This window comes from Lissotriton helveticus, chromosome 3_1, assembly GCF_964261635.1.
Source record: "Lissotriton helveticus chromosome 3_1, aLisHel1.1, whole genome shotgun sequence".
NCBI lineage: Eukaryota > Metazoa > Chordata > Amphibia > Caudata > Salamandridae > Lissotriton > Lissotriton helveticus.
Window position 1 is genome coordinate 399,067,956 of NC_136061.1, and position 12,620 is coordinate 399,080,575.

Sequence of the window (12,620 nt, forward strand, 5' to 3'; positions counted from 1 at the left end):
TTTTTTTTTTAATTAACATTTTTATTTTTTACCTTCTTGAAAAGCATTTTACAATGGAATGACCGATGAAGTCATAAAATTTGTCCTAACCAGTCATGCATTGTCTGGGTAATCAGTCTAGCATGAAGCGGCCCATAATTCTGACATGGATTATTTTCCACCTATTTATATGTTTGGAGTTAGCGAAGCCTGCTAACCTAGTTATAACTGGTGCATTGTATTCTGGATTTCTAATTGGTGGGAATTGGATAAAGCACCACGTGTGTACTAACTAAATAGAAACCTGCGTCTGCTGCGTCAGGCACATTTTAAAAGAAATTGTCTAATTGTCTTTTTTTTTTTTTCTTTTTTTTTTTTTCTATTTTTTTTTTTTTTGCTTATTCCGAATGACCCCCTCTAGTGCTCTGGCCCTTAACTTTATACTTTCAAAGCGAGTTTGTAGCTCTGAGATTGGGCCGGTCTGGCCACTTCAACAAGTATCGAAATATCGTTTTGTGTCATTTCATTGTCTGCCTAAATGTTTTGTAAACCTATTGGAAAAAAGTACTGACCTAGGTTACTTGTACATCTGGTGAAAGAGACTACTATTTGTCCTCCAGGAACCCCCATCCACCTCTTCCCATCACCCCTCTATCCTATCTAATCTCCACTTCTACAAAGATGTTACTAATGGAGAAAAAATTAGATCATAATAATGATTTAGCCTCATGTGACCAAAATGAAGCTATAAAGTGAGGGCTAGAAATGTGGGCATGTTGAGAAGTTTGCATTTTAAAAATAACTTCTGCTTTTCCATTTTGTTTGCTGGCTATATACATGTGTGCATGTTTATCTGCATGCGTGTGTGGCATTCACATCAACGTATCCATTAACACCAAGAAACAATTACAGAAAAAGTACACGCTTAAGATAACCCGTACTTCTTTTTATGCATTTTCTTCATGGACTACAGGTATAGCCAATAGGTCTCGCCTTTGGGACCTTATAAGTGTTTAACTGTGCAACAGTTGATGTTGTTGCACCAAGGATTTTGTGCTGGATAACTAAACGCTTATAAGGTCACAAAGGCGAGACCTATTGACTATGCCAATGCTTGTTATAGGTTACTAGAAGTTTCTCGTAGTGCGTGGGCCATTAGTGTTTGCTGTTGCATATCATCTTTGTTAAAAATTGGTGTCAGTGTTACCCAGCCCTAGGAGTCCATTATTATAATTTCCAGCCTCCTGTTGAAATGCTGTACGCCCGGTTGCTGTGTGCCTCATCAGAAATCTGCGCCTGCATTTCTCCTGATATAGTCTTGGAACTGGCCTTCAGGTGTGGCTCCAGATTTAACATTCAGATCCCAATTTAGACATGACTGTTTCCTTGAGGAAAGGCAAAGTTTATTAAAACGTCTTTTGAACCTCTGAGGAAAGGGGCCCACTAGCACCTGTGTATACTAGTAGGACATTTGAGCCCTAGTTCCTTCGCTACAGTACACTAACATTACAGAATAGTGCTGAGGGACTTTATTGTGTCACAAAAAAAGGGAGCATAACATAATTTGCAAATTTCCCTTTCTGATAAGTAGCCCTTTTTACACTTCTGAGATACAGACCGCCTAATTAGTGGTGATTTTTTCCCTCTGTGCACCGATATGCGATTATTTGTAAAGCACAGCATTCATCTAGATCTTGCCATTTTTGTGCCTGTTGGTTGTCATTGTTGTAGGTTTTTCCTCATGCGAGCCATAGAGGGTTGGCTATTGGCTTCTTGGGCCTTCAAACAAATGTTTTTGTACTGATTCCATTTTTCAATGAAATTATTTAGGTTTAATCAGTCCAGCTGCAGTAACTTAGAAGACGACTCTCCTTTGGGCACCATCTTAAGAAACTGAGAAGACTAGGCCTTATTTCCACCCCACCCCCAGCCCCTCCACAAGCATAGCACTCATTTCCACCCCTGCCCCACCCCCACTAGCAAAACTCTCAAACTTTGAGAACATCAATTTAACATTTGGACGAATGGAGGCCACAATTTATTGCCAAGATTAACCCACAGGTGATCCATGGATCTGTTCCTTTTGCCTTGCAGTCACTTCTTTCCCATTCCCTTTTTGCCAGTGGCCAAGCATTTGTTTCCTGCCCAAGTTTGGTGATCATTTTTCCGGAAACAACGTTTTTCTTCAGGGTAGATGTCTTCTTCCTACCCATTGCCTTCTGTTAGTGGGTAGAAAGGGAAGAAAGAGGATGTGGTGTAGCAGATTGGCTGGCTTTGGAATTTGGGAACCGAGTTCTAGGCTCAGCTTCAGCTTAACATCTGTGATTCTGGGCAAATCACTTAATCGCTCTTGTTGCCTTAAAAAAAAATTCCTCGTATAATGGAAATGTTGCTCATGTAAATCGCTCCAATACTTTGGGCCGAGTTTGCTTTGTATAAAAACTGCAACAACAAAAAATAACTCCTTGGTGAAGCGTTCCTTTCAGATACTTACAACTACTTCCTTTTGGACATCCACTTTATGCCAGGAGGACCAGTGGCCTTCTATCAAAGTCTCTCCGAACAGTGCCTGTTTCTTTGTTAGGCACTAGTTTGTCACTTTCTTGTCTTCCATACGTTGAGTTCTTTTGCATTCCATATCGCACAGCTCAGTAGTATTTTGGCTGTACCATAGTGTATTCTCACTGCTCTCAAGCACCCCCCCACAACTCTCCTCCTTCTAACCTGGTTCAGTGTGCTCTAAATATATTATGGTGAGCCTTCAACCCAGTACCTCATGAACACCAGTCCTACAGACACATTTCTTCCAAGTACCTGGAAGCAATAAATGGCCCTACAGCTAGAGATATCTTAATAGCATGATGGAAGCAAACTTAAGAAAGGGGCATGACTTAAGTAAAATAGTTGAGCATTCTCAGTGGAGAAGCAGAAGTGTAATAGTTTGAGACCTACAAATGGAACTGTAGAAGCTGTGTATCTGTTGTAAAATCATATGTTTAGCCAGCTTCCATGCAGATCTCCTTGGGTGGGTGGAAAGCTGTTGTAGGTGCACAGTGACTGCAATCGCAATTACATCCTTCGTTATCTCTATTTCCCTTTCTCTTCTGCACTTTTAGGCTGAGGCGCCATGGCGGGAGTGTTTGCATACAGACCTGGGGGTGCCCTGCTGCCCCCCGGAACAGCTCCCATCCCAGATTACATGTCGGAGGAGAAGCTGCAGGATAAAGGTGAGTTTGGATTTCTGGTCTTGAATGCCGTAAATCCTTGTTTGCAGAAGTAGTTCCTACCTGCCTGTGGACTAAATGAGATGGAAGAGGGGCTGCAGGGGATTCACTGGTTCAGTATTAACTTTAAAACTAGATACGCGTAGTGATGTCTCTGGGAACGAAAGGCTGAGTAGTGAATATCAAAATCCCTTAGAATAGTAAGCTGCTTGCCCATTAGTGGCATATTTAGTGTACTTATGGTGGATTTACCATGCAGTTATATTTTGACTACTGAAAATGATCTCCTGCTTTCAGTTTGGATAATCTGTTGTGCTCATACCTCAGTTATTAATGTTTACGTTTTGTATTAGAATTTCAGTAGATAATATTGATGTATTGAATGGTGCTCAAAAGATCTGTGCATTGCTGCCAGTAGTCTCTGCACGTGTGACAATTCCCAAATAAGAAATTGTAGCACCGACATATATTAGTGGAGAAAAATACAAGCTGGCACAGCTGATTAAATGGTTTCAGAACATGTCTAATGTATATATGGTCATGACCAGCCTTGTTAGGTTTGACTAAATGGGGTTAACGTGTCTACATGCATCTAGATTCTCCAGGCGTGATGGGATGTGTCCTACAAGAGCTTGATTAGAGCTACTGGATTTTGCATTGCTTTCTGAAGTTGTCATGGCTGAGTTGGGTGTTGAGAGTTGTTTTAGCTTGTCAAGTGTAGCAGGCCAAGTAGTTAAAGGGCAGTTAGGGCTTGCAGAAAAGCTGAACACCAGTCGACTGGCCTGTTTTCTAGCAGGGAAGCTATGTGAGAGTTGTTCATATGTGTTGACATCACTGCATAAGGAAAGTTGGAAATATGCAATGGCTCAGAGTGCTGGTGTAATGTGTTTGGTTAATGATCTTACATTTCAGCACGCAAGTGGCAGCAGCTACAAGCAAAGCGCTATGCAGAGAAGCGGAAGTTTGGCTTTGTGGATGCCCAGAAGGAAGACATGCCACCCGAACATGTGCGGAAGATTATCCGTGACCATGGTGACATGACCAACAGGAAGTTTCGCCACGACAAGCGCGTTTACTTGGGGTATTGATATTAATTTTTTCGTGATTGGGGTGCAGTTAATAAATGCTTATTTTGGGGTGCTGAACCAGATTTTGCTATTTGTATGTATTGTCTCACTGTTTTCTTAACTAAAGCCGTAACTATTGTGTGACATTCTTCAAATCGAAGGGATGCGGTGGCTGAGGGAGCACGCTGGGTTTAAGGTATGGGTAGAGGATTGGAGCATTTGACAGGTAATGACATGTTGGGGTCATTTTCCGAGCACCATTATTTTTTAGGTCTCGCCTGTCGATGCGCATCGAGCTTGCGAGACTATGGGGGCTTAAACAGTCTTTAACCAACTTGCAAGGAATCGTGGCGATTCCTTGCAGTGCCCGTGAAATTCAAGCTCAATGCGCTTAAAAGCGCGTGCACATGCCCCCAGCCGCCTGCCTGCCCCTGCTGCTTTCACACCCTCTCCCCGCTCCGCCCCCTCCCCTGCCCGCCGTGTCGCATTTCTCCTCCCCCCTCCCCTTCTCTGCCTTCCCTCCGTCTTGTCTCTTTTGGGCCCCCTCCTCCTCCTACTCTCCTCCCCCCTCCTCCTCCTCCTACTCTCCTCCCCACTCTCTCTCTCACAGCCTCCCCCAGCTCCGCGCCCTCACTTCTTGGTTGCACGGCCGCTAGGCCGTGCCTCCCCTACTCTCCTCCCCCCTCCTCCTCCTCCTACTCTCCTCCCCCCTCCTAGTGCGTTAAAAAACAAAAGAACACTGCCATCACCTTAGCAACCGCACCGGGGCAATTTCTCATTGCATTCTCCTCGTGTCAGATCCTCGCAGCCATTGCACGCTGGATCTCTTACATAGTAAATTGTAATTGTATTTATGTAGTGCTTACTACCCCTAGTGAGGCGTCGAGGCACTTTACGCTGGCGAGCACGCAGCTCCAGAACCCAAGGTTAGTCCAGTGTTATGGGTTACTGTTCGTTATTGAACGTAGTCTTGTGCGCTCAAAGCAAAACATTCCATGTCGTCATTTCCGTTTCTGTGCAATGCTCTTTGTTTCACAGACGTCCTCACACGCAACTCGGCCAGCTCGGGTCACACTTCTGTCGCACAGTCCTTCCACGCCCCCTCATGCCACTGATCCGTTGTGCACACGGCGAGAACTGGCACGGATCCCAGGCACGCCCCGTGCCAGCCGTCGGTTACCAAGCGGCGCCCGGTGTTTAAATCAGGAAGATGAGATTATCTTAATTGCTGTTTACTGAGCTGCGCGGCAGGTGGTGGGGGGTTAATTACAGCCCTTGGAAGGGGAGAATGCGTGCTTTACTCCTGCCCAGGAGGCGTGGGCATGCTTACCTCATTTTACACTGAGTGTTCCATTATTTCACTGCTGCTGGCTGTGTTTTTTTTCTTAACGTGTTTTGGCCACCCCCTCTTACAAAAGCGCACCAAACGCACGCCTACACCACCCTCAAGCTACAGATTTTGAAGGGGCCACTAATTAAGCTGAACAGGTCACGCAGGCATCCTTACCGCCATCTCTGCTTTAATTGGATGTATTTTATTGTGAATAGCGCAGTAAGGCACAGAGTTGGTGTGATCTTGCGTCACACATATAACCCAGCAAAGGACCTTGGGAAACATAACTTAGAATGACATTGTTATGACATAACAACGAATGCAATATGGGGGACAGAAAGGTGTTATCGATGCATAGGGTCAGAGGTCAAACCAGTTTTGGGCTACCTCTCAGCGAGTTATATTTGCGTTCAATAACACATCACACACAAACAAGCATACACTTCATTTAAAATAAAAAAATAAAAGCCCGCCGTGTCGCATTTCTCCTCCCCCCTCCCCTTCTCTGACTTCCCTCCGTCTTGTCTCTTTTGGGCCCCCTCCTCCTCCTACTCTCCTCCCCCCTCCTCCTCCTACTCTCCTCCCCACTCTCTCTCTCACAGCCTCCCCCAGCTCCGCCCCCTCACTTCTTGGTTGCACTCTCCTCCCCCCTCCTAGTGCGTTAAAAAACAAAAGAACACTGCCATCACCTTAGCAACCGCTCCGGGGCAATTTCTTACAATTCTAGGTTTCCTTAAAATTAAAAGTGAAATTCTACCGGTGCTATGCCCATAACCTCACAGCAGGGCAACCCGTGCCAATATCAGAAAGGCTGACTGAAGCACAAACAACAAATATATATAGAATGAGCGAGTCTGCATGATTCAGACTGTTCTACTGTGTCCTTTCCTCCGTTCTACTCTCAACATTTTAAAAGTTTCCGAATGAAGCTCTGGTTGGAAATTCTTAGTACGAACCCTTCAGGTGGGCTGAAAAATGTGTGTGAGGGTTGCTCTGAAAAAGGTGCGACCCACAAATTGTAACTAGTAATGACGTAAGTAATTATATGTTTGGCTTACACGTGACCTAAAATACTGTGCATTATATGCTGTGCCACACGACCAGTTTTGGGCTACCTCTCAGCGAGTTATATTTTGGGTTCAATAACACAACACATCACACACAAACAAGCATACACTTCATTTAAAAAAATTAAAATAAAAAAAGACAAACATTTTGGAATGTTTATGGCTTTTTTTATTTGTAATTCTTTACCATTGGCTACAGGAAACAAAAATGCTAAAGATTTACAACAAAAACCCATAAACAATTCTAAAAGCACTAACTCTAATGATGCGAGACCTATTGCATTTCCGATGCTTGTTTGGGTCAGCTGTCTGATCACATACTATCTTATGGGCTTCCATGGTGTCTGCCTTTTGCTTACCTGTGGTTGGCTTTGTGTCTCATGTGCTTGCTTCTTATATAATGAGTTTGTGTTGCAGCTTTCAAACCTGTATATCTCCCTTCACTTGAGCAAAGTCTCTTTACTATCTCTAATTTGCTGAATTTCATACCTTCCACTGATGCTTTTTATTGAACGACTTTTTTCTTTAAGTGCAAGCTCTACATTTGAGTGTGTTACTCTATCTGTCTCCCGCATGCATTTCTCTCCACACCGCCATTTACTCTACGTTACTCTTTCTGCTTTGTACTTGTGTGTTTCTCACACACAGCGCTGGTATTCCTCTCAGCTGTGTGCTTCTGTCACACTATCACCCGCACTCCATGTTGCCCTGTTAACTGTTGTTTTTCCTCATGCTTCTCCACTCCCGGTAGCTTCTTCCTCACCACCAAACTTTGTGTAGCTTTGCCCACCCGCTAGCTAATGTAGCTTTCCAAGTTCACCCTCCCGCTGTGTTGCGTGCCCATGGCGCCTGCCTACTTTAAAAACAAAAGTGGCATGTGAGTCATGCGTGTCACTTTGCAGTCCTGCGTTTGCCCACAAAATGATATGGCTGCTTTTCTTCCCTTTAGCTAAAACCCCTTGCCAGAGCCAATAGGTGCCAAAGACGAGACATATTGGCCTTGCCCTTGCTTGCTTGTCTTAGTTTGCTTTCTTGATGAGGTCTCTAATGAATGTTTATTGGGGATACGTATGTGCTTGCCCTGCCGAAAGTAGGCTTTTGGTTTCTTCTTAAGATTCTAGAGTCACAAGGAGGGGAGTTGCACTTGTGGGATTATGTGTGCACCCAATGAATGGTGGCAAATGTTTGACTATTGTGGACACCTAAGTAGTTGCCCTTGTGGATGTCAGGGTAAGTTAAGTTACCAACACTGGTTGATGAGGACTATGAAAGCATTTGCCTAGAAACCACTTTAATAAATAATTGCAAATGCTTTCTAGGGTGACTAATTGTGGGTCAGTAAACAACCTTCTGCCGTGTGTTTCGGAGTACACACATGAATGGCAATGCATTTTTTTGTTTGTCTCCTTGTAATGCCCCTGCATGTTTGTCATACACTTTAAAGTGCTTGCTGCTTTTGTCGGCCCTCTTAATCCTCCCATGTCTCTTTTAAGGCACACCTTTACAAACCTTCAGTGTGAAGCCTCTCTAAAGCCTCTTGTGCATACATTTCTCCACAGGGCCTTGAAGTACATGCCTCATGCTGTTCTGAAGCTCCTGGAGAACATGCCGATGCCCTGGGAGCAAATACGTGATGTACCTGTACTCTACCACATCACAGGTGCCATCTCGTTTGTCAGTGAGATCCCCTGGGTAATTGAACCAGTATACATCTCACAGTGGGGGTAAGTGGAGACCTAAAAGCCTTTTCCATTCAAAATAAAATATCACAACCAAAATTGGAAGTGGCAAAAAGTGTGTTCATTCAGTTAATTTCTTGTAAAAATGGATGTAATCTGTAACAGATCATGTTGCTCATTGCCACCCCAGACAGACTGTGACTTTGCCCACTTCATAAAATTTCTCTTCTTCATAACCTGCTTTTGTTTATACAGGTCTATGTGGATCATGATGAGACGAGAAAAAAGAGATCGGAGGCACTTTAAGAGAATGAGGTTCCCTCCATTTGACGATGAGGAGCCCCCGCTTGACTATGCAGATAACATCCTGGATGTGGAGCCGTTAGAAGCAATTCAGCTGGAACTTGATATGGAGGAGGATGGACCAGTCACTGAATGGTTTTATGATCACCAGCCACTGAGAGACAACAGGAAGTAAGTCTGAGGGGAAAGGAGGGCGGTCCTCTGTGCTACTTGCTCTCAAGATTTATGATGACCCCGTTCTTTTAATCCCAAGACTCACTGAACACATTTTGATTACTAGACACGCTTTACTCTGGTTCACAGTGATCATCGAAGTAAATAGAAGATGCAGGGAAGAGGGTGTGTTGTGTTCCTTCCCTGCGTTTAGCCTGCATGGCTAGTGTTATCTGCATATTCAGCATGAAATTTGATTGTGTAGGACTTTGAAGAGTTTCACCACTCTGCTCCTCTATCTAATTTTCCCTTTCACCTTTATTTGCAGGTTTGTGAATGGGTCGACCTACCAGCGCTGGCAGTTTACACTTCCTATGATGTCAACCCTCTATAGGTTGGCCAATCAGCTTCTCACAGACTTAGTGGATGATAACTACTTCTACTTGTTTGATCTAAAGGCTTTTTTCACCTCTAAAGCCCTGAACATGGCCATCCCCGGAGGACCCAAGTTTGAGCCACTGGTTCGTGATATTAACCTGCAGTAAGTAATTGGTCTGAGCCAAACTTTCTAGATGAGGATAGATTGGCACATGTGCTATAGAGTTCTCTGGTATCCTTGTATAGTGACGACTGACTCTTGATATGACTTCGGTATTATGTCTGTGAGGAGTTGTACTGCTTGTTTAAGTCAAGGATGTTGTGCTTACTTACTACATTTGAAAGGAGGTTTGTGCTTCTTTTGGGCCTTTGAAGACAGCATTAATTTTGTTATTTATATCACGGTATTCTTGGCATGTTTGTCTGAAACCAGTGCTAGTCAGGCTGACATCTGATCTTAGAGTTGAGGGAACATTGAATGCTGCAGCATCCTGCAATAAGACTGTTGTCACCCACTGTGTTTTTCCCCCCTGCAGAGATGAAGATTGGAATGAGTTCAATGATATCAACAAAATCATCATCAGACAGCCAATCAGAACAGAGTACAAGATTGCTTTCCCATATCTGTACAATAACTTGCCTCATCATGTGCACTTGACTTGGTGAGTGAAGGCCAGTAGACGCTTGGCCATTCCGGCTGTACTAGACTGTGCCACTGCATGTGTTTCTAGTATAACGTTTAGGCTCCCGTGGCCAATATAAAGATCTCATGTGGCGGAGCAGCTGCTGTTTGATCCAATTATAGCTTTCTAGCATCTAATCCACCCTTGCTAAATTTTATGAAGCTACATAATGCAACTATGCCATTGGAGGATGGTGAACTATAATTTTCGAAACTGCTTGTTAACAGTAGGAAAGTTCTATCCCTGAACGCTTGTGTTCTAAGGTCTGTTGAGATTTAGGGCTTTTTTTTGTACCCTCTTCCAGGTACCACACCCCAAACGTAGTCTTCATCAAAACAGAGGATCCTGATCTCCCAGCATTCTACTTTGACCCCCTCATCAACCCAATCTCACATCGACATTCAGTCAAGGTAAGAATCCAATGAACAGGCTTTTTCTGCACTTTCAGTCGCTGGTGATCAGCGCTCCTGTTTGCTCACTTCCCTCTGCTATTGAGAAGCTGAGCTTTCTTCCTACTGTTCAACATATACACACTCTTCCACTGCGAGAAAAGCATGCCTTTTACCTGCAACTATAGAATATGTCAGAAAATGGGCGATAGGGTAAGTTCCACTGCTAAACTGAAATTGGTCTTGAGCTTTGCCCTCTGTACCCCTTTGCAGCATGTTATCGAGAGCCCAAAGTTTCGAGTTGGATTTTGAAAAGCTTTGCTCTTTGTTCGTCATTAGTGCCAAATGTTTAATGCATTTTTTTCGTTTTTCAGAGCCAGGAACCACTGCCAGATGATGACGAAGAGTTTGAATTGCCAGAATATGTGGAACCCTTTCTTAAAGATACACCTTTGTATACTGACAATACAGCCAATGGAATCGCTCTTCTCTGGGCCCCTCGCCCCTTCAACTTGAGGTCTGGCAGGACACGAAGAGCTGTGGACATTCCTTTGGTGAAGAACTGGTAAGGGTGCTGTGCTTTAACTAGGAACCCCAGCCATTCTTGAGGTGGGCGGTAGTTGCTTGAATTAAGTCAAGATTGTGGGGCCATCTGAAACTTAATGATTCGAGATGTGGGATTAGTTTGCCTTATTTTGCACATGTCCAAATCCCATCCACTTCCAAAACAGAAGCAAATGTTGGTTATTTGCATTTATATTGGAACAGCTTGAGTTTTGGATTTGTGCAGGTGGTTGACATTTATGAGCATATGCACTAAATGCAGGGAGTGTTTTGATGCTCTGTTGTCAGAGTGATCAGTTTTATTCCTCCGATTGTAGGTGAAATTCAGATGTTGAGCGCGTTTTGTGACTAGTTTCAGATTTATGCTAAGTGGTTTGGTTCAGTTGCGAGTGGTTGATTAGATTTTAGTCTTCCATAGTTGGAATTTTTAGACCATTCCTGTAGAGTATAATTTGTGTAAAACTAATGTTGTGTTCATTTAATGCTCCTGCTGATGTCCGCTTTAGTGCATCTGTGGTGATTTTGTGCTTGCTCCTTGACTCTGTGTAATTCACCCTGCTTTTATTCTCAGGTACAGAGAACACTGTCCGGCAGGGCAGCCAGTGAAGGTCCGAGTCTCCTACCAGAAACTGCTGAAATACTATGTGCTTAATGCGCTGAAGCACCGACCACCCAAAGCTCAGAAGAAAAGGTGAGCTGAATTGCTGCTGACTGGCAGAGACCATAATTCTATAGTGTAAACAATGATTGTTCTGTACAGCATCTTTAGACAAATCTCCCTCTCCGGGAATCTGGATAGTCTGAATTTTTTCTTCTATCTGTGCTATTCATGCTTTGATGGGCTGTGTGGTGTGTAGATTATTCTGGGGAACGTATCTATTCTAAAATCATGGGAAATGATTTTTAAGTTGCTGTTTATTAACGTTTATGTTCAATCATTAGTCATGTACAGGGTTGAATGATCTCCCTTCTCTCCAAGGTTTTAAAAAGTAAACAATCAGAATTACAGAAGGAAAAAAATAAATAAATAAGAAAAAAAGTAAACATTAGTCGCCAGGGGCCATCCATATATTGGACAGTCTGGCTTACTGATTACAACTGTGGAACCCCTGCCTAAAGTTTGTTGGTCTGATGATCATCAGTATATCTTGTTTTGTTTCATCATAGTGCTTTAAAGCAAATAGGGTGTGCAATGTTCAGCTCTATGAACACTTTTTAAAAATCTTTTATGATGACCATGATAAAGCTACTGCAACTAACTCACAATTGATGTGTGGAATGCTTGATTTTTTTGCAGCCAGAGGTGATTGTTTGGGACTACATCCCAGTCCACTGGTCTCAATCTGTACCTCAAACGGGGGTTTGCCATGGCAATTTGGGCTGGACTGTTACTATTGGAGCAGGTCCAAGACTGATTTGCATATGGCTTAGTCCTGTCTGAGGTATTATAATGGGCAAAAACAGTGGTGTGGAATGCAGCTTCAATAAATGGTGATGGCGGAGGATTTCAGACATTTCACTTGTCTCTATTTGTGTTCTCTGACTACAGCACTTTACTTGATGCCTTTTTGTAACTGATCAATAGATGGTGCCATCTAACTTACAATGATCCAAGCCTAGTGACTTGAGATAATAAAACTGCAAGTGCTAGTAGACTCGATCACAATGTTTACATAGATCTAATTTTTACTATTCTCATTAAATACGTTTTGGTTGTATATTTTGTTCTGTTTTGGGGTGCTGTATGACAGCAAGTATAGAGAAATGGCCAACAAGTGTTAACACAAACAACTTCAATGTG

General features: G+C 43.3%; 1 protein-coding gene across 2 annotated transcripts in view; it reads left to right on the top strand.

Annotated features, from left to right (window-relative positions):
- Positions 1-12,620, top strand: part of PRPF8 (pre-mRNA processing factor 8) — a 162,271-nt gene that overhangs the window by 38,171 nt on the left and 111,480 nt on the right. For both annotated transcript variants that reach the window (XM_078680163.1, XM_078680164.1), the window contains 9 exons: positions 3,096-3,206; positions 4,116-4,284; positions 8,230-8,394; positions 8,605-8,823; positions 9,134-9,346; positions 9,720-9,845; positions 10,171-10,276; positions 10,630-10,820; positions 11,391-11,510. In XM_078680163.1, coding sequence (XP_078536289.1) covers positions 3,107-3,206; positions 4,116-4,284; positions 8,230-8,394; positions 8,605-8,823; positions 9,134-9,346; positions 9,720-9,845; positions 10,171-10,276; positions 10,630-10,820; positions 11,391-11,510 — 1,409 coding nt within the window. In that variant the 5' untranslated portion in view covers positions 3,096-3,106. The remainder of the gene's footprint in view (positions 1-3,095; positions 3,207-4,115; positions 4,285-8,229; positions 8,395-8,604; positions 8,824-9,133; positions 9,347-9,719; positions 9,846-10,170; positions 10,277-10,629; positions 10,821-11,390; positions 11,511-12,620) is intronic.